At 35.5% G+C, this 21,871-nt stretch overlaps 1 protein-coding gene across 5 annotated transcripts in view; it reads left to right on the forward strand.

The window, feature by feature from the left end:
• LOC117079799 (tubulin-specific chaperone cofactor E-like protein) overlaps positions 1 to 21,871 on the forward strand; it is a 168,285-nt gene that overhangs the window by 24,054 nt on the left and 122,360 nt on the right. For all 5 annotated transcript variants that reach the window (XM_033203853.1, XM_033203851.1, XM_033203855.1 and 2 more), the window contains 6 exons: positions 4,245 to 4,394; positions 6,085 to 6,224; positions 12,079 to 12,260; positions 13,568 to 13,824; positions 17,152 to 17,278; positions 18,783 to 18,899. In XM_033203853.1, coding sequence (XP_033059744.1) covers positions 4,262 to 4,394; positions 6,085 to 6,224; positions 12,079 to 12,260; positions 13,568 to 13,824; positions 17,152 to 17,278; positions 18,783 to 18,899 — 956 coding nt within the window. In that variant the 5' untranslated portion in view covers positions 4,245 to 4,261. The remainder of the gene's footprint in view (positions 1 to 4,244; positions 4,395 to 6,084; positions 6,225 to 12,078; positions 12,261 to 13,567; positions 13,825 to 17,151; positions 17,279 to 18,782; positions 18,900 to 21,871) is intronic.

The raw sequence follows: 21,871 nt of genomic DNA on the forward strand, positions 1-21,871 counted from the left end.
ATCTTGAGGCACAAACGAATTGAAATTTTCACAGGCCTACTTCACAACTTAGTAATGGAAGCAAGCAATATCACCAAAGATCCCTGGCTCTCTGGCTTTCAGCACCAATTCAGAGCAGTTTTACAAATGTATTAGAACTCTGCCAACTTTAGAGGTAGGCTGATGTAATTTGATACCTGTTAATTTCCAAAATGTCATAGATTACCATCCCACCCCCCAAAAACCTTTTAAAGGCTCTAGTGAAAGATCTTTCTGCATCCTGTATTTCCTCATTTTTCAATCTGTTGGTTTTCAGCCTTTTTTCCCACCTACTGTTCCTCCTCAGACTGCCCCAACAGATTTTGAGTAGAGTTACATTACGAATCCATTTCACAATCTTGATGTTCTAATTCAAAACCTATGTATTAATGTGTGCCCATCTGCATTCCTGGAAAGCTAATCCAGTAGTGCATCCTGGAAAATGGCCAATGAAGGCGCTTGGTGTTGCTTTTCAGTCTTAAAACAAAAACAAAACAAAACAAAAAAAGTATTAAAAAAAATCCTATTTGGAAGAGGATCATGGGACCATGAGGGAAAGCTTTTAAGTTCCCATGTTTGCTTGCTTACTAGCACTTTAACTTGAATACGTCTTTCCTACCATCCCTTGGTTTCTCTATATTTAAATTGTATATGAGAGTACTGCCCTTGAATTGTGTAAGTTTGAGTTTAAGTGGTTCTGAAGCCTCCAGATAAAAGGTGCTGCTTAAACTCAGTGATATTATTTTGACAGTGACAGTTCACCCTCCCCACACACTTTTTATTCTTTTGATCTGCTGATTGTATGAAAGATAACAATATAACTTCTTTGGCTTTTTTGTTAAAAATTTCTAAAAATTCTGTTGGCATTCTGCTTGAGACAGGTTTTTTTTTTTTTTTTTTAGTAGCTATGGGCCTGTCTCTAGTGGCGTAGTCCCTGCTCTGTATTGTCTGCTGTTGGAGGTGAGGAGTTTACATTGAAAAAGAACTTTTCAACTTGAAGTTCCCAAAGCCCTAGCTGAACACAACACTGTTCAATTTCGACACACTCAGTGTTGGAATAGAGGGCAGCTGCTATGTAAATACTTAACACTGTGTGGATAGAAAGAACAAAGTGTCTTGTACTAAAACAAACTCTATCTTTTAGCTTACAAATGGGAATTTTGAGCAAAGGGCAGCCTTCTATTTTCAAGGTCACTTTACTCATGATGACATTGATGCCATTTATCAGGAAAATTTTTGTTCAGTGGTTGGGCATGTGCTCAGTGAGCATCTCCTGTGTTCTAGGCATTTGTAAATTGCTTCCACAAAGTCCAGTAGTACCACATGGTCCTGGTAGTAATCTAGGAAATGAGCCAAGTTGAACAACCACTTTTATATTCATACTTTTTTCAAATTCTTATTACAGACCTGAGAGGAAGGTTTAGACCATACATAAGTGAGACAATTAAAGTAGAGAGAGATTAGGTAATTAGCCTGTGGTTTACCCAGCTAGGGAAAGAGCTTAAATTTCCTGTGTCCATGTGCTTTCTATTGTACTACAACTTCCTCTTAGAATTAACATTTATGTATTTTAGAACTTTACAATGGCCCTGTAATCCAAATAGTGCATTTGTATGTTTTAGGGCTCTACAGCAACCCTGTAATCCAGGTAGTAGAGATGTTAATACCTTATTTTATAGTTGAAGACATTTGAGATAACACTGACTTGCCTGATGGCACAGAACTTTTATGTAATCAGAACTGGGTGGGGCATAGACCTACCCTTCATCCTGAATTCTCTGCCCTTTCTTCTCAGCACCTGAGAGGCTAGCAATTTTAATACTCGGCAACATTTATCAAACCGTTACCATGTATAATAAACTATGCCTGATGCTATGAATTGATACTGAAGGAAATAGGATTACACACTTCTACTCTCCTTTCTAATGTAATGGTAGAGATAGGATAATCACATAAGAAAAATACCTAACGTTCATTATAATTAAACAATATAAGCAAAAGTAAACCAGTAACTATAGTGAAGTAAATGTGTCACCACTAATGGGAAGCAATTTGAAGCATTATCTGGCTAAAATCAAACAGCCTTCTGAGAAGCTTTTCAGTGCTCGTTCCTGCTGGTTTCTTCTAGGAAAAAGTACGGGTAGTGATGTTTCAGCCTCTTCAGGGCTACTGGCTTCTTCCTTGTAATCTATAACCATGTTCGGGTCTCTCTTATTTTAAGATATAAAATCTTGACAGTTGCCCGGATTCCCTACTATCTTATCATCCCATCTTCCTTCTCCACTCCCAGCAAAACTTCTCAAAATGTTGGCTAAACACTCTACTGTCTGGCTGTTTTCTTTCTTTTTCTTCATGACTCTGCTTCCTCTTCCTGTCCCTTAAATATCAGTGACTATTGTGTTATTGTTCTTATTCATAACATTTTGTATATCATAATGGTGTCCAAATCTTCATCTTTAGCTCATTTTTCTCATTCAACTCCAGATTGTTTCCCTGGATATTCCACAGGCACTTCAAATTGAACACGTGTAAAGTGGAATTCATCATTTTCTTCTATACAACTGGCTCTGTTCCTGCTTTCTTGTTTGTTAATGGTATCACCAGTCACCTGGTCACCTGAACTAGAAACCTGGGAGTCATTTTTGACTTTACCTTCTCCCTCAGTACCTGTAATTTTTGAATAGTTTGCTTTTTAACATGATCATGAATATGCCTCTGCTTTCTATTTATTCTACCACTGAATCACTTCAAGCTCTCACGATCTGTCTGCTGTATTCTGGCAGTATCTTCCTAACTCTTCCCCCTACCTTCAGTCTTGTTTCCCTCATATTCACCAGCTCCAGGATGAGTTTTCCTTAAAAATTAGTTGTTGTATTCCTTCCTTAAAACCTTTCCGTTTTTTCTGTTTCCTATAGGATAACATTAAACCTCCTAACGTGGTATACAAGATCTCCTTTGAGGTTCCTATTTAGATGCTCCAGACGATGTCTAACATCGTCAGGCTGCTTTGGCAACATCAGATATTTTGTGCTTACTCATATATACCATAATACATTTTGACTGCCATTCCTTTTCTTATGTTATCCCTTCTTTTGTACGTATATCCTTCTTCCTTCTGATTATTTTAGAAAAAATGCCTGATACCTAATAGTTGAAATTACAGAGGTCAATTTTAGTTGCCTATATTTTGATTAATATTTAATATGGTCATAGGACAGCCGTTTAAGTAATGAGTTATCAGGTTGTCAGAAGTTAGCATGTTGTTAATATTACCTGTTTTAATGTATGCATGAGTCCTTCTCAGTACTCATCTTCTCAGATGCTGGAGTCATTCAATGTTTGGACCCTTAGCTGATGCTAAACAGAAAGGACCCTACCCAAACTCAGAACGAAAAAAGATGACATTTTGTATTATTTAGGAGTAGGTCCAGTTATAGGTAACTAAAAAATTGAGAAGAGCAATGGTTTAAGCAAAATAGATTGTTTATCTGTCACTGACATTTCCAGAGATATGTACCAGTATGGCAGTTCAGTTACATGAAGTCCTCAGCGATGCCAAGCCCTTTCAGCTCTTCGTCCCACTTTTCTTAGTGTATATTCCTTGGGTTCACTGTCTGGTGGTATCAGTTTTCTAGGCAACAGATGGAGGAAGAAACAAAGAAGGAGGGCAAATGGCACACTCTGGTCATCTTTTAAGGATGACTCCTAGGAGCTGCCACAGAATATTTGGTTTCTATCCCATCAGCTAGAACTTAGCCAGCACTCATTCCCAAATACAGTTATCCAGTTAAAGGTTCTTTGACTATGGAAGAAGATAATGGATTTTGAGGGACAGATATTAAAGGATTCATCCAAACTATTTAGCTTGGTGTTCAATCTGTACGTTTTTCAGACCTTTCTCCAATTATTTATCCACATGAATCCTATGCACCAGCCAAAAGCCTTCTCCTTGCCCTTTTTTGGAAGTGATCATCTCCTCTTCTAAATCTTGTAATACTTTTCATCTGTATTGCAGATATATGCTCAACTGTTAATTGCTGTCATTTGTCTGTATATGTAGCTTCCCTAAATTGTAAGCTGTCACCACAGTATATGTTTCTAGGGTCAGTGACCGAGTATCATATGTCTTGCAATGCCTAGTCTAGTACTTTATAAATAATTGGTTTTCAATAAATACTTCTTATGTGAGTAAATACATAATTTGATGATTTCTTGGTTTCTTGTAGCATTTTAAGAAAGAAAGATGGATCAACCTAGTGGAAGAAGTTTCATGCAAGTATTATGTGAAAAATACAGTCCTGAAAATTTTCCTTATCGCCGTGGCCCGGGAATGGGAGTCCATGTCCCAGCCACACCTCAGGGCTCTCCTATGAAAGGTAAGAAAGATGGGACCTAAAACACTTATTTAGTGGAGCTTACTTAGGATGTTAAATCACAATGTTGCCTTGTTTGCAAATGATTTATTTTTAATTACAGTCAAACAATCTTTCCTCTTTGTTATGATTTCAGTTTTCTAAAGAACGTAACAGGACTGGTTTTCCTCCAGATTGACTAAGAGATATTTTAGTTGCATGTGTAGGACAAGAATAAATTTGAGTGATAATATCTCAAATGCATATTCTTTTATGGAACATAGAGGGTACAAAACAGTACAGGACTGGCCTGTGCCCTCCAGGACCTTATAGCCTAATTGTTTACAAGACATTCACATTTACAAAGGTAAATCAACACAAGATAATTTATGTTGAGCCAAATGAATGGTATAATGACTGGGAAAGAAATTTAAAAGATAATTAATATGATCAAAAAATGATTCAAAGCTGTGAGATTTTAACTAGTCCTTCAAGAATGTAGAATTTGGTTAGAGATGAGATACATTCTAGGAGAGGGATTAGATGTGATCAAAAATCTGTAACTAGAAATGTGCAAGGTATATTTTTGCTTGCCTTTTAGTTTAGCATTGCAATTGAGAGTTCTTGGAAGTAGTTTTTTGTAATTATGGGGGATTAATATTGAATCACTGTTTTAGTTCTTACTTTCAAAGGTTACTGTTTACTGTTTCTAAATACAATAATTTTATCTCTGTATAACCTGAAATGGCAGAGAGAAGTAGATTTCTTGGTAATTTTTTTGGGGGGGATCCATTCCCATTCTGAGAAATATGTTGCTGAAAGTAGCAAGTTGAAAACCATATAATTTGAGGTCTCCATTAACAAAGTATTACTTTGATGAGTCCTTGTTTAGTACCAAATGGGAAAAGAGTGATTGCATTGTCATGTTTATCCTTTTTAGTAGAGATTGTAAGAGTGATTTTGTTGACACATGTGTTTTTGAAACAGACAGTAGTCAAAAAGTCATTGCCTCGGTTTGACCAAATTCAATGAATAGTGTAAGACTCTGAAACACTTTCTCCCATTATAGTTATATTTTTAAAGAAGGCTAATTTTCATAAGGGACAAATTCTGTAGGGATATGAAGTGGAGATAATTGATAGACAAGAGTGAGAGAGATGTAGAGTTCTGAATGGATCCACTTAAGTGAGGAAGATTTCTTGAATGATATAAACTTAACAGAAGTGATTTAGTAGATTAATGGTTTGAGATGATTTTCAGAGGCACAAAATATAAAGATACACATCAGATAAAGAGAAAAGAGCCATCCAGAATACTTTGGAACTAAATTTAAAAAAGAAAGAATTGAAGCCTGTTAGAAAGTACTGGTAGTCCACACATGAATTTCATAGAGCTCTTTTTCAGATGATAAGATGATAGCATGGATGAGGGCTCTGTTGTTGGTAATTGAGATAAACAATCCTGCTACAAGTTAAAGCCTAGAGGACTTTTTTTGGTGGTACTGGTGCAGTACTTCTGAGCTCCTCCTGGGCAATAACTGGCTGTCTCCTCTTAGAATTCAGTACCCTTTGGTCCCATTATATCCTGTATTTTCTAGATCCTTGTGTAATTTCACACAGTTTGGTTTTTGTTTCTTGACAATTCCTGGGGGCTGAACATATGTGGACTAGAATTTGGCTGATATGGAAAGTATTTTGTGTCTCCCATCATTCAGATCGCCTCAACCTCCCAAGTGTACTAGTGTTGAACAGCTGTGGAATAACCTGTGCAGGAGATGAAAAAGAAATTGCTGCCTTCTGTGCTCATGTGTCGGAACTAGATCTTTCTGACAACAAACTCGAAGACTGGCATGAGGTGAAGTTTTTATATTGCTACATTTTGGTGAAAAGCAGCAATAACTCTTGTTTATGTTATATGTTCTAAATTGTGTTCTCACTTGATGTCTGTATGGCTTCTTGTTGTCTGTATATCTTATTGTCTGTATGTCTGTATGTCAAGATAAATAAGGCCTATAATTCCAGTGCTAAGGAGGCTGAGGCAGGAGGATCACTTGAGCCCAGGAATTCAAGATCAGTCTGGGCAACATAGCAAGAACCCATCTTTAATTAAAAAAAAAAAAGAGGCAAATAACTGACTCTGTCTATGGTGATTTTTTGTTAGCTTTGTTATTGTTAATTTGTTTTTCATCAAGGTGGAAATCACTAAGGAAATTCAGGCATCAAGAGGTTCATTAGTCTTTGTCAGCTTAAACTGCTAACAGTGCATTAAATTTTCTACTGTTTCACTAATTTATGTATCCTGTGCTCATTCGCTACTTCTACTTCAATATAAATATTGACTGAATGTTCAGTAATGTAAATTTTACTGAAAATTGACATAAAATTGTTGAAACTGAGATTATAAATATATTTATTTTTGTTATTGAAATTTATTCAAATATTTTACAACTTTTTCTTATGTTATCAGATCCCTTGGGTGGTTTGACATAACTGATGTGTTGACCTCATAGTAACTATAAACTACACACATAGTTTGTAAAAGTACACAAATACAGTTTTGTAACATTCTCTTATTATTATATATAACATTACCTACCTGCTTATAACATTACCTGATAGAAGCTACCCTGAAGAATAAGGTTTAAAATGTTCTTCCTACTTGGTTCATTCTTCTGCCTTAATTTGGGCTCTTACTTTTTGATGTGACTTTAGGAAGACTTTCCTAATGGGTTTTCCTGGATCTGGCTTTATTCTGCTTCCGCTAAGCTGTTTTCCATAGTGCTACCACAGGCTCCTTTTAATACATGAAGCATGATTGTGACACTGTCCTGCATAAAGGCCTATAGTTGCCTTTCTTTGCCTGGAAACTAAGGTCTGACTCTATAAGCATGGCCGTTCATCATATGGCCCTTTGCTATTTCTATAACTTTTTCTCCCTCTTTAGCCATACACTTTTACTTGCAGCTCATGATAAACTCGAAATAAAAAGCTTCCTTGCTTTTATTCATTCTGAACCCACTGCTGTCTTTCTTCTCTTGTCTACCTGGCCACTTCCTATTTATCCTTCAAGACTTGGCCCAAGTTGCTATTCCTCTGTGAAATTTTTCCTGGCTGTGTCACAGACAGATTATCCCAGAGCACCTACACTATACCAGTATGAAAGGATTTATCACAGTCAGGTGTGATGACTTGCTTACTTCACAGTTTTCCTAATAGACTATGAGCTTATTCCAAGTGGAGATTTTTATCTTTTTTTTATCATAAGCCCAGCATACCAAGTAGTCAAATGTTTGTTGAGTGTGTTAATGATTAAATGATTATATTTTAAGAATTGCTCAAGACATCTTGTTCCAACTTTTCCTGTGATCTTAAGAAGTTCACTTAATCCTTTAGAGCTTTAGTTTGCTCATCTATAAGATAGGCTTGCTGATAAAATTAATCATTGAAACACTTAGTAGATATTGAATGCTATACAAATTCTAAGACAGATTTCTTGTTTAAGAAAAACCTATCCATAACCTAGTTTTGGTAAGCTTTTCTTATATTTATCTGTTTTATGCCCTTGTTTAATCTGGTAACTGTATTGGTTATATTTACTACTTTTATTAGGATTTTAACCAAAATTCTTTGCAATGCATGTCACCTATTTCTAAGTGATTTATTAACATATGCAGATATATAGGGCTATTCTAAGAAATAACTTCTATTTGTATATGTATTTATTTACTTATCTGGACAACTTGTATAGTTTACTGTTTAACAAATTACAGATTGTGCCTTCTTGGTCCTCTGCAACATTTAATTGCCACACGTGCTTTATCTGCACTTCAAATTTGTTTCTTTGGAAATACAAAATTTTACAAAGGTTTTGTGCTTTGACCATGTATATAAGCTTTTGCTAATTACTGGGAACAGTTTAATAGTGATGTAGTTGCTACTTCAGGAGGAAGATGTGTATAATACGGATCAGTGCACAGTGTGTAAACTAAGTAATTCAGCATTTTTCTCTGCCTAGACAAAGGTCTATGTTAAATTTTTCTTAAGCCACATTGACATGTAGCCAGAGGGTCACATACTTATTTATACTGTATTTGTACTCAGTTTGCATATTCCTAAGTGCTCTATTGTCTGTTTTCAAGCAGTTTTCAAGTAAATATTTGTTGCTGTTACTTTCAGGTATCCATTTTCCAATTTATTTTTGTTTTCATCATTCCTTTAGTATTTCCTCTTTATCCTTAACTGTAGTTGATCCCAGTCTTCTAGAGGATATATCAGAACATAGAGAAGGGAGAAATATGACAAAAGAATGTTGATTTTTAGGATTGATTAAACTCTTTGCCAGGCTACAAATGCTTCATAGGTCGCCAGTTTTAGGACATTACATTTCAACCCCATTATAACCCATATATCTGATTACCAAAAAGATAATTTGTCCTTAGCCATTAACGGAATTTATTTCAGCCAGTGCTGATAGGGCAATGTGGAACCAGTTGTATAATTTTTCCCTTAGTTTTTTGGATGACCAAGAATATTATAGGTTATGAGTAACTTATTTTGTAGCTTAATTTGCTGGCTGCTGTATATCCACAGACTAAGATAAATATGGATGAGAAAAGTAATACTTTTGGGGAGGCAAAGATTTACATTCACCCTTCTAAAATTGGGCACCTATGTTTAAAAATAATGCTTTTTTTTTAGCTTTTGACTTGAATTTTTGGCTGAGTAGATCTTTGTCTGACCTTTCCCAAGGTACCTTCTTTTTACTCCATTACTTATCAAAACCATTTTATGAAAGAAATTAAACCTAGTGGTTGAGAGGAGGGAGGAAGTAGCCACTCAGGTAAGGTAGAGAATAGCTTAGGTACAGATGACAGATTGATATCTTAAAACCCTTTCCCATTTTTCTTAAATCTTCAATTTCTTCCTTTTTAGAAGCCAAGTTAAAGGGTCCCCTATTAAATAATAGAATTGTGGAAACCTAAAAGGTGATCTGAGTTCATCTCCATGTTTCTGCACATAAGCATACTCATTCCAGTTGGAGGAGTCTTTTTTATTTTTAGAATTTAAAAAAGAGAAGTCAGTATACTGCCCTAGAAACTCATGGAATGTTTGTCAGCTTTTGGTACTGGGAAATTTTTCTGTCATAAGTAAATTTATCTGTGTAGTGAATATTATGTCTTCTGAGCATTATCAATTTGAGGTTACACAAAAAAACTTTTTTATTTCATCCCTTTAAAGAAAATATTCATTTATTTCTAACATTTGTTATTTTTCCTGCTTGAATGGTTAAATTCTAGTCCAGTTTTATCTTTTAGGATATTCTAGAGTTAACAAGTCATTATTCTGAATATTTATTTTCCCTGTGCAGTAATGCTGATGCAGACTGTGGTGATTATGTCATATATCTGCTAGGCTTGGGAAACCTCCCAGAAATTGTTTCAAAACCCTTAAATTGACTATTTTTTAAAGTGTTTTCCTCTTTATTATAAAAAATATGAGTGGTAGTAGTTAGCAAAGAGTTTATGTTTTATTTTTATTTAACTGGGGTTGTCCTATAATTGAGTTATTCTTTATGCTTTAGTTGGAGCATATTTCCTGTCCCCCTCCCACCCCCACAAAGAGGTTAAGTATAGCTGGTAAACATCTTCTGTATGAAAGTTCTTCATATCGGTATTCAGTCATAGAATGCAGTGTAGATTGGTTCCTGCATGAACTATTTAGCTGTGTTTTAGTCACAGACTAAGCTCCAAATACTAGCCATATATTTGTTTGGTACCATTTGATTGCAAAAGGGATCAAGCAAGAGGATATGTGCACACTGGTATAAATTCCTTACACTTTAAACAGAAGCCTAGTGTATTTTCTCTAAAAGTCAGCTCATTTCTTCATTTGTACAATGGAGATAAAAATGGTACCCACTTTATAGGGTTAGTGTGTGGAATAAGTGAAATAGTGAATGCAGGGAACTTTTTCTTCTCACCCACTCTTCTGAAACTTCTTGGAATTAACCTACTTCTCACTGATTTTAGAGCTCCTGAACTGAATGTTTACACAGTAGATCTGATGTAAAATACGCGTTACTTTTTCTTTCTTCCCCTGGTTCTCCCTCCTGGATGCTCTTTTGGCATTACTTCTGGAGCTCTGAAAAGAAAGATATGCAGGTCGCAACCCTGAAGCTTGTCCCACCTATGGAGCTTCTGATTCAGTAGTTATGGTGGAACCTTGGAATCAGTATATTTTAAGTTCTGTCAGTGATTCTGTTGAGTAGCCAGGGTTGAGATAATGGTTCATACTGTGCTTATGTTCATAATAGTTACATTTATTAAATGATTTAGTGCCATTAAGTTATTCATTAAATAAGTGCCCACTATGCAGTAGTGAAGTAGGTAAGTACTATATCTGCTTTTATAGCGCTTACATGCTATTGGGAGGGATGTAGGGAAACAAGTTTCAAAAAAATGTGTCACTTGCTATGCTGAGCACTCTATATGTGTATCTCATTTAATCCTACCAACAGATGGGAACTGTTTTCCCTATTTTACAAATGAGGAAACTGAGATTTGGAAAGATTAAGTAACTTGTCTGAAACCACACAGCTAGGAAGTGTTGGAACCTTGTTTGAACCCAGGTTTTTTTACTCTAAAACTAATCCTAACTACTCTTTTCTCCTTTTCTTATAACTTTTACTTACAACATTGCCTGGCTGTTTGATACTTAATACATTTACTGGACATTTAGCGTTTATTTCATACTTGTTTAAGCTGATCCTTCTCACAGATTGTACCAAATAGTCTTCAGTCTTCTTTATTCATTTTTTCTAGTTATATTTTTGATGTATAAATATGGCATATTGGAAAGAAAAATGACTCTGAATTTTAAATCCCAGACTTGACCTTTGTAACTATAAGACTTTAGCGAAATTATTTAACATTTCTGAGCCTCAGATTCCTCATTTTTTAAAATGAAAATAGTATTATCTTGCAAGTTGTTCTGAGAATTTAATGAATAAACTATATCAAAGAGACTAGTACCATGCAGACCAAATAGTTAAGGTCAGTAATGCTCATTTTCTTTTTTTCCTTTTTGTCTACCAAGTTGGTAGCTAAATCGTTGATACTCTTGCTTTCCCTTTCATTATCTAGTTATGGATTTTTTTTTGTTTTGTTTTTGAGTAAACATATTTTAAAGTTTGGTACATCTTTGAACCAAATTGAAACTGTTTTCTAAGTGATTGTGATAATATCATCAAACTTAACACATGAATTATTACCAGGTGAATTTTAACCTTTAATTAGCCTTAATATTTTGCTAAGAATGAGAGGAAGGAGATATTCAAAGAGAATTATATGAACTAATCTCAACTCTGTAAGAAATGTCATCAAAACTATCTTTTCTCCACTTATCAAAGAGAACATCACATAGAGCAGAATCAGAAGCCTTTCTAAAGGCAACATAGGAAATCTTCCTTTTTACCATTAACTTCTGTTATGTGCCAGTCAGTTCTGCCACTATTTCATTGAAAGATTAAATTATTTGCCAAGGTTTGTTGAAATCACTTATGTCCCTCTGTGAGTACCGATACTAAATAGGACTCCTTGATGTAAACAGCCCTTTGCCTGGAGACCCGCTCCCCTAGGCTTTCTTGAGCATGACTGCTATTTAACAGCTCTGATTACTGCCTGATAATGCTTTTCTTTTTTTCTCCTTAGGTCAGTAAAATTGTGTCAAATGTTCCTCAGTTGGAGTTTCTAAACCTGAGTTCCAACCCTCTGAATTTGTCGGTTTTAGAAAGAACATGTGCTGGGTCCTTCTCTGGGGTTCGCAAACTTGTCCTCAACAACAGCAAAGCTTCTTGGGAGACAGTCCACACGATACTGCAGGAGTTACCAGAGTAAGCCCAGAGCGCATGAGGGCGAGGGAGCTATGTTGCCATCTGTGTTAGTACGTAGGATTACTGCTGATCTCCCACCCAAGAAATACTAGAACTGCAGATTGAGTGGAAAAAGAGGTTAGAAAAACGAAGTTATTGGAATGAAAATGTGCGGGTAATCTAGTAGCATTTCCAGTGGAATACATGTTCAGTGTTGAGTAGCACCAAGACATGGGATATGTCATCTCTGGGCTAGAAAATACCCCTGAGAAGCACTTATCACTCTAAATCAACTCAGCCTTACTCCATTTTAATCTTCTGATATGAGAATTGAGCCCCAGCCCTTTTCTTTGGGAGGAAAAAGTGATAGTATCACTAAAATGTGTTAACATTCAGATGATTAAGTGCCTAGCTGATCTGATGGGAAAATTGACCTAGTATTATTTTCAATAAGTTAAGAAAGAAATTATATTTTAGTCAATTAAAAAATGCTTTATTATGTTTCGTTTGTCTCTATCTTTGTATTTACATGTAAGTGTGCAAAGGAAATTTAAAGAAGCTGTAGTTTCTTTGACTGTATGAATATGGAAATTCTCAAAGCCCTTCAGAATCTTGTCCCACCCAGCTTACTCCATCTTAATTTCGCACTCTCACTCTAATGAGATTGGTTTCCTCACTGCACCCAACACCCAGCATGGCATAGAATGAGCATTTAAGTGCTAGTTTCACTACTAATCATATGACCTTTGATGAGCTACTTAACTTCTTTGAGCTCAGTTTCCTTGTCTGTAAAATGGGCATAATTGCATTTACCTTGCAGAAGTAGGGATAAAATCTGTAATACACCTGGTATAGGGTCTGACACAGGGTAGGGATTCAACAAATGATAGTTATTATTTCTACTTCTAAACATTTGTTCATGTTGTTTCTGGAATTTTCTTCTATGTCCTCTCAACTTGTGGAAGTCCTCCCCTCCTTCAAGGCCATGCATCCTTTCCTGGTTATTCTAACTATAATTTCAATTTCATTGTTATGTGAATGACTATTATACTTACAGTTAGTACTGCTTAATTTAGTACTTAATGAAGCACAAAAGTAATTTCACACCACCTTACATCATTCTTTGCTGTTTCAGTGTGTACTTTAGGTTTTGTCTTTCCAGCTATAGTTTGAACATCAGGAAGACATCTTGGTATTTTCTCCACAATTCCTAGCAGAGTCTCACATATAGTAGGCACTTATTTATTTATTTATTGAATGAATGAAAATAGATATAAAGTAGAAACTAAACTGCTTTAAACATGAAATATTTCCTTTTGTCTCTGCAGTTTGGAGGAGCTCTTCCTGTGCCTTAATGACTATGAAACAGTGTCTTGTCCTTCTATTTGCTGTCATTCTCTTAAGCTACTACATATAACAGACAATAACCTCCAAGACTGGACTGAAATACGAAAGTTAGGAGTTATGTTTCCTTCACTGGATACCCTCGTCCTAGCCAACAATCATTTGAATGCTATTGAGGAGCCTGATGATTCATTGGCCAGGTTGTTTCCTAATCTTCGATCCATCAGCCTCCACAAGTCAGGTGAGGTTCAGGCTTGTTCTTATTCTACGTTCAAATTAACTTGAGCATATGCATGAAATACAATGAAAGTATATTTCTTCCAGTCACAGTTTTACCTTTTTTAGAGTGAATTTTCTATATGACGTGCAGATGGCTATGATTGGCTAAATTTAAGACATTGATTTTCATAAATGATCTGATAAATACTGAGTGGCATAGCATTACGTTGACAGTTTATATTTTATACATTAAAGGGGTCATGCTATGAAAAGAGTGAAATGAAATTCATGCACTGGATATTAAAAGACACAGTAAAAATAGTACAAAGAATTACAAAATAGACTATTTTTTCTGGACTTAGTTTAAGGAGTCCCAACCTGCTATGTCTTTTCAAATGCTGACTTTTTTAGTATCTGTATGTAATTGATTATCAGTTTATTGACATTTGATCCTGTGTATCACAGGAATGAATATATTTAGCTTATTTCTTTTTTATTGATAAACTTTATTTTTTAGAACAGTTTATAGTTTACATCAAAATTCAACAGAAAGTACAGAGAGTTTTCATACACCCCTTGTTCCCACATATATATAACTTCCCCCACTGTCAGTGACCCACAGCAAAATGGGACATTTGTACCATTTCAATCGATGAACCTATGTTGACTCATCATTATCACTGAAGTCCATAATTTACCTTAGGGTTCACTATTGGTGTTGTAAATTCTACAGATCTTCACAGATGTGTAGTGGCACGTATCCACCACTGTAGTAACATTCAGAATAGTTTCCCTGCCCTAAAAATCCTCTGTGCTCCACCTGTTTACCCCTCAATCCTGGCAACCACTCATCTTCTTACTATCTGCATAGTTTTGCCTTTTCCAGAATGTCATGTAGTTGAAATCATACAGTATGTAGCCTTCTCAGATTAGCTTCTTTCACTTAGGAATATGTCTTTAAGTCCTCTATGCCTTTTCATGGCTTGATAGCTCATTTCTTTTTAGTGCTGAATACTATCCCATTTTCTGGATGTACTACAGTTGATTTTATCTACCCACCTACTTGCTGAAGGACATCTTGGTTGCTTCCAAGTTTGGGCAGTTATGAATAAAGCTGCTGTAAACATCTGTGTACAAGTTTTTGTGTGGACATGAGTTTTCAATTCATTTAGGTAAATACTAAGGAGCATGACTGCTGGATCATATGGTAAGAGTATGATTAGTTTTATAAGAAACTGCCAAACCGTCTTCCAAAGTGGCTGTATCATTTTGCATTCCCACCAGCAGTTCAAGAGTTCTCTTGCTTTACATCCTAACCAGAGTTTGATGTTCTCAGTGTTTTGGATTTTGACCATTCGAATAGGTACATTGGGGTATCTTGTTTTAACCTGCAATTCTCTAATGATGTATAATATTGAACGTCTTTTCATATGCTTGTTTGCTATCAGTATATCTTCTTTGGTGAGGTGTCTGTTCAGGTCTGTGGCCCAGTTTGTAGCCAGGTTGTTTTTTATTCCTTATTGCTAAGTTTTAAGGGTTCTTCGTATATTTTGAATAACAGTTCTTTCTGAGATATGTCTTCTGCAAATACATTCTCCCAGTCTGTGACTTTTTTTCTCATTCTCTGGATATTGTCTTTTAGCATATTTCTTTTCTTTTTTTTTTTTTTGTTTTTTGTTTGAGAAGGAGTCTTGCTCTGTTGCCCAGGCTGGAGTGCAGTGGTGCGATCTCGGCTCACTGCAAGCTCCGCCTCCTGGGTTCATGCCATTCTCCTGCCTCAGCCTCCCGAGTAGCTGGGACTACAGGCGCCCGCCACCGCGCCTGGCTAATTTTTTGTAGTTTTAGTAGAGACGGAGTTTCACCGTGTTAGCCAAGATGGTCTCGATCTCCTGACCTTGTGATCCACCCACCTTGGCCTCCAAAAGTCCTGGGATTATAGGCATGAACCACCGCGCCTGGCCATCTTAGCTAATTTCTTAAAACACCTACGTAATTAGAAATAACTCTAACCTACAACTGAAAAAGCATAAACTTAGTTTAATTTATCATAGAGGTTTTAAAAGTGGGAAACAAGTTTTAAAATCCAGTGTTTTGCACAAGGAAGCTGTTTATTTCATACCTTGACACCCTTGAGCTAACTATTCTTCCTCCTTGATGGAAATGCCATTCTAAGGGATGAGGGTAGTTGTGACTTGGGATAGTTATACACCAAGAGACCTCCTAAATTGCTCCTCTGTCTTTACCCCTGCTGAAGGTTGATAAAAATAGGATGGGACTATGTTGTTCTCTGAAATAGACTTGATACATTGTGAACTTGACCAGCTTCATTATTATAGAAAAATTTTTCCTATGTAGAAGATCTGCCTGACTTAGAAGTTAAGTATTGACTTGGAGAATACATTTTTCTCATAGCTATAAGAAGAGTTTCATTTTAGGACTAAAAATCTTAATTTGTTACATATTCTCCTTACTCAGAGGTTCAGGTTTTTGTTTTTGTTTGTTTTAAATTTTAGTTCTGTCTCTCCTGTCACCAAATTGATAATACAGTCACCCCTCCATATTCATGGACTCTTCATGCATTCAACCACCTGCAGATCGAAAATACAGGGGGAAGAAGGGTAGTTGTGTCTGTACTGAACACGTACAGACTTTTTTCTTGTCATTATTCCCTAAACAATATAGTATCACAATTATTTACATTGTATTAGCTATTAAAAGTAACCTAGAAGTAAAGTAAACAGGAGGGTTTGTGTAAGTTATATGCAAATACTATATACTACTTTATATAAGGGACTTGAGCATCTGTGGATTTTGGTATCTGTAGGAGGTCCTGGAACCAGTCCCCCATAGATACGAGGGACAGCTGTATTTAGTTTCTGGTTCTGTCAACCTTGCCTCATTTTAGAATTTTTCAGGTAAAAATTTGAGTATGTTAGTATCAACTCTGATCAATAGTTTTATCCCATGAGTCTATATTTGAATGAAATGAGTTGGTCACATAGCTTTCTTTAAATTATGTAATCATGGCATACATCCTGCTTATTGATGAAACTACCAGTGACCCCTCTTTATAAGTCATTTTGGTAGAAAATGAGTAGATGAGAGGATGTTAGACAGTAACACTCTTCTTTCTTAACCCCTGGATCACAGAGGTAGGAGAGGCTATGGGGAAGTTTTTGTGGTTTTAACTATGTTCTACTCTTGCCTTGGATAAAGAAAACTTTCAGACCATTTAGTTTATGATCATTTTTAACATTTCAAAAGTTATTAATTGAGCTAATATTTTTGCTATGCTTCTTTTGTTATTTGTGTGCATCTCTGGATTTACTTAATATATTTCTCAAATTAGGTTTGCAGTCCTGGGAAGACATTGATAAGCTAAATTCATTTCCCAAACTGGAAGAAGTGAGATTATTAGGAATTCCTCTTCTGCAGCCTTATACCACTGAGGAGCGAAGGAAATTGGTAATAGCCAGGTCTGTTGTCCTGATTGTTTTGCTTTATTTTTGTGAGGCCTTATTGTTTCATTAAAGGAATAATGCCCTGTTTAGTGGGAGTGCACTATGAATTTATTCATCCTTTGAGCAGACTGTGCTTGAAGGAGCTGCCTCTGTAGCTCCAAATCCTGATGAAAAGGAATGCGAGCAATATGATGAGGAAAACATGAAATGTAATTGGGCTGCTGACACCACTGAAAAATTTCTCTACAAATCTGTTTTTATGCTTTTTAATACTTAGAATATTTAAAGTCCTGTTTGAGGTCACAAAGTAAAAGTACGTACAGTAGGGAATCATTTCTATTATGGTTGTCCTTATTTTCTCTGTTAACATATTGATTATTCAGAGCGCAAATTCCTGAAACTTGGACTGTTTCATTCGTGGAAAACTTAAGAGAGCAGCATCTGCATTTTCTTCTTGAAAGTAGATTGACTTAAATATGACCACCATTATTATCTTCTCTCTATCTCCCCTTACCTTTTGTGTCTCAGCCGCTGCCTCCACATAATTGGGAATTTCCCATGAGTATTTATTTTTGTATGAACCTTTAGCAGAAATAAGATTTGGGCTAAAATGCAAGGGCCATAGAGCTTTGCTTTTTTTCTCTTTGTATACTATACATAGTAGTTTTGAAAGGGGAACTGTAGGCTTTAAGGTTCTCTAAAGAAGAGTAGTTCTTTAAACAGGTTGTTGATCTTTGTGACAAGCTAATGCCTAGCAGATCCTTACTGCTTTGTAGTTGTTAACGTACACACTAATATCTTTCTGAAGAAATAAATGTGAGCATACTTTTCTTTGAAGAAGAATACGTCTTGCAGTAGGTCTTGTGCTTTATTTTCTTTACACAATTCTTTTGCAAATATAATAAGTTAATTCTTGAATTATATAACCCAGTTTTACTGACTACTCTCTAGACTGGGCTGTTTAATATGACAGCCATTAGCTATGTGTAGCTATGAGTACTTGAAATATGTCTTGTCTGAATTGAAATGTGCTATAAGGGTAAAATAAATACTGGATTTCAAATATTTTGTATGGCTAAAAATGTAAATTAGCTCATTTTAAAATATTGATTACATGTTGAAATGTTTATATATTCTGGATACATTGGGTTAAAGGAAATATTAAAATTAATTTCGTGTGTTTAATTTTTATTTTTTAAAAATGTGGCCATTAAAGAATTTAAAAGTACATATGTGGCTTCATTATATTAATCTAAGTTGGACAGTGCTGCCTAGAATCTTGTTTTGAAAGAGGAGGTAAGATAATGAAAGTTCAGTGTCACGTGAAAGTGAAATTCAATTTTTTTTGTCTTTCCAGTTTAGACCACTTTAGTTCATGTCAGTAGTTGTATACAAATGGAACTACATCAAATGTGTCCTTTCAAGAAAATGAGACTGGCCCACAAACCAATTAGTTTCTTTCTAAAGCTAAATATATAAGTATCTTAAAAAATGTCTTTATTTTGGTTTTAACTTATAGATTGCCATCAGTATCCAAACTTAATGGCAGCGTTGTTACTGATGGTGAACGAGAAGATTCTGAGAGATTTTTTATTCGTTACTATGTGGATGTTCCACAGGAAGAAGTGCCATTCAGGTAAAAAATTCCTCATTGGCCAAACACTTTAGAGCGTGGTGATGACAGTTAAGAACTCTTGTGTTAGAGCAAAATGTAATCATTTGTTATTGGACCTTGTTAAAAAAATTTTAAAGAAAAGGAAGAAACACAAGAGCAAACCTATTTTATCTCATTTTCTACAGCATATTTCTTTTAGCTTTGCACCTGTATTAAGAATGATGGGGTATTTGGCAATTCCGGTAGCTCCTACTGCATACTCCATATCATTGATTCCTTTTTGATCTTCTTTTTTGGGGTACATTTTTACCTACCCCCCAAATTAGTCTGTTCATTCATGTTGGATCTGCTTTTAGGATATACTAAGTTCTCCGGTTAGGAAGATTTGGCAAATGTGCAGTAAGTTCACAGAATATGAATATGAGAAAAGGACTAGAAAATAGACTCTTGAGGAAATATTAAAGGAATTAGGATGGTGAAAACAAAGAGAAATGCTGAGGGCTAAATTAGTAATTAACTTTAAATATATGAAGAGTTAATAAATGTTGTCTAATGAGGAACTAACTTTAATTCTGTAAATGTAAAAGGAAATGTAGCAGGTATGATATAGGCAAACATACAAGAAAAAAAAAATACCCCAAAACAGGTTTCTGGGTATTGATAACTAGAATTGGTTACTGGAAAAGTTGTGTGCTTTTCTTCCTTAATGACTTTAAGGGTAATATGAATACCCATTTGACTGGAGGAGTTTTAGACAAACAGCCTGAATGTCAGTCACATTAGTTGTTCTTTTGGTTACAAAATGCCTGTGACTTTAATTCATTCTGTGATTCTTTTTTTTTTTTGAGACGGAGTCTCGCTCTGTCGCCCGGGCTGGAGTGCAGTGGCCGGATCTCAGCTCACTGCACGCTCCGCCTTCCGGGTTTACGCCATTCTCCTGCCTCAGCCTCCCGAGTAGCTGGGACTACAGACGCCCGCCACCTCGCCCGGCTAGCTTTTTGTATTTTTTTTAGTAGAGACGGGGTTTCACCATGTTAGCCAGGATGGTCTCGATCTTCTGACCTCGTGATCCGCCCGTCTCGGCCTCCCAAAGTGCTGGGATTACAGGCTTGAGCCACCGCGCCCGGCCCATTCTGTGATTCTAATTCATTCTTATTGAATGTGTCTATTTTTCCCCCAAAGTTGTCTCTTGTTTATAGATTTTAAGGGGGTTAACATTCTGTAAGTCTCAATCAGTGCCATATAACAAGACTTTGTGGTGTTATTAGTAGTGTTTTAAAGCTAAGCATTTAAGAATATTAGATGAATTAAGTAAGATTTTTAAGGTAACTTTTAAAAACTATCTGAGAACAACTAAGTAGGGGAAAATAGATATTACTTTATCATTTAACACAACCTAGGTATATTAGGTTACCAGATGAAATGTTTTTAGGTAAAAAATGCTTTAATATCTGGTTTCATTTGGTTTAATCTAACATATTAATGGATTTGTTAGATTAATAAATAAAATAGCTTTGAGCATAAGTCTGTCATCACAGTTTATTTAACTTCTAGTCTACTACAAAAGGTTTTTTGTATATAGACAGACACACACGTGTACATATATATACATGTACATACATACATACATGCATACGTACCTACAGTCATCCATTGCTTAATGACAGGGACATTTTCTGAGAAATTTATCGTTAGGTGATTTTATGTTGCGAACATCATAGAGTATACCTACACAAACCTAGGTGGTATAGCCCACTACACACCTAAGCTATATGGTACAGCCTATTACTCTTAGGCTATAAACCTGTACCGCATGTGACTGTAATGAATATTGTAACACAATGGTAAGTATTTGTGTATCTAAATACATCTAAACATACAACAGGTATAGTGATGATATGGTATAAAAGATAAAAACTGCTATACCTGTGTACGGCACTTACCATGAAAATCTTGCAGGACTGGAGTTTGCTGTGGAAGAATCAGTGAGTGAGTGGTGAGTGGTGAGTGAATGTGGAGGCCTAGGACATTACTGTACACTACTATAGACTTTATCACTGTACACTTAGGCTATACTACATTTATACAATTTTTTTTCTTTAATAGTAAATCAACCTTAGCTTAGTTTAACTTTTTTACTTTGTAAGCTTTCTAATTTTTTAAAACGTTTTGACTCCCATAATAACACTTAGCTTAAAATATAAACACATCGTACAGCCGTACAAAAGCATTTTGTTTATGTTTTTATTATATAAGTGTTTTTATTTTTTAAATTTTATTTTATTTTTCTCCTTTTTAAACTTTTTTTTTTTAATTGAAAATGAAGACACAAACACACACAAAACACTATCCTGATCCTGATGGTCAGGATCAATATCAGTATCTTCCACCTTCACATCTGTTCTCACTAGAAGGTTATCAGGGGCAGGACATATATGGAGTCTTTGTCTCCTATGATAGCAGTGCCTTCCTCTGGAATACCTCCTGAAAGACCTACCTGAGGCTGTTTTACAGTTAATTTCTTTTTCTTGTAAGTAGGAGTACACTCTGAAATAATGATAAATAGTATAAGTCCATAAGCCAGTAGCATAGTCATTGATTATCAAGTATTATGTACTGTAAATAATTTTATGTGCTATACATTTATACAGTAGTGTAGTAAGTTTGTTTATACCAGCATCACTCAAATGCTTGAGTGATATGTTATGTTACAATGCTAAGATGTCACTAGGTGACAGGAATATTTCAGCTGCATTATATTCTTATGGGACCACTGTTGACCAAAATGTCTTCATGTGGCACCTAACTGTACAGTGAATTGTTTTCTGTCCCTGGTGGTATAATTATTCTAAGTGCATTTATACTTCTGTACTAGTTGGTATTCTTGAATGGGAGTCATAGAAACCAGCTTTGATTAACTTTAGTCAGGAGAGGAATTTATTGAAAGACTATTGGGAAAAGAAAAGAATTGTTAGGTAGAATGGAGAACCAGC

The sequence above is a fragment of the Trachypithecus francoisi genome, unplaced genomic scaffold (genome assembly GCF_009764315.1).
Source record: "Trachypithecus francoisi isolate TF-2019V2 unplaced genomic scaffold, Tfra_2.0 Lachesis_group8, whole genome shotgun sequence".
In the NCBI taxonomy this organism is placed as follows: Eukaryota; Metazoa; Chordata; class Mammalia; order Primates; family Cercopithecidae; genus Trachypithecus; species Trachypithecus francoisi.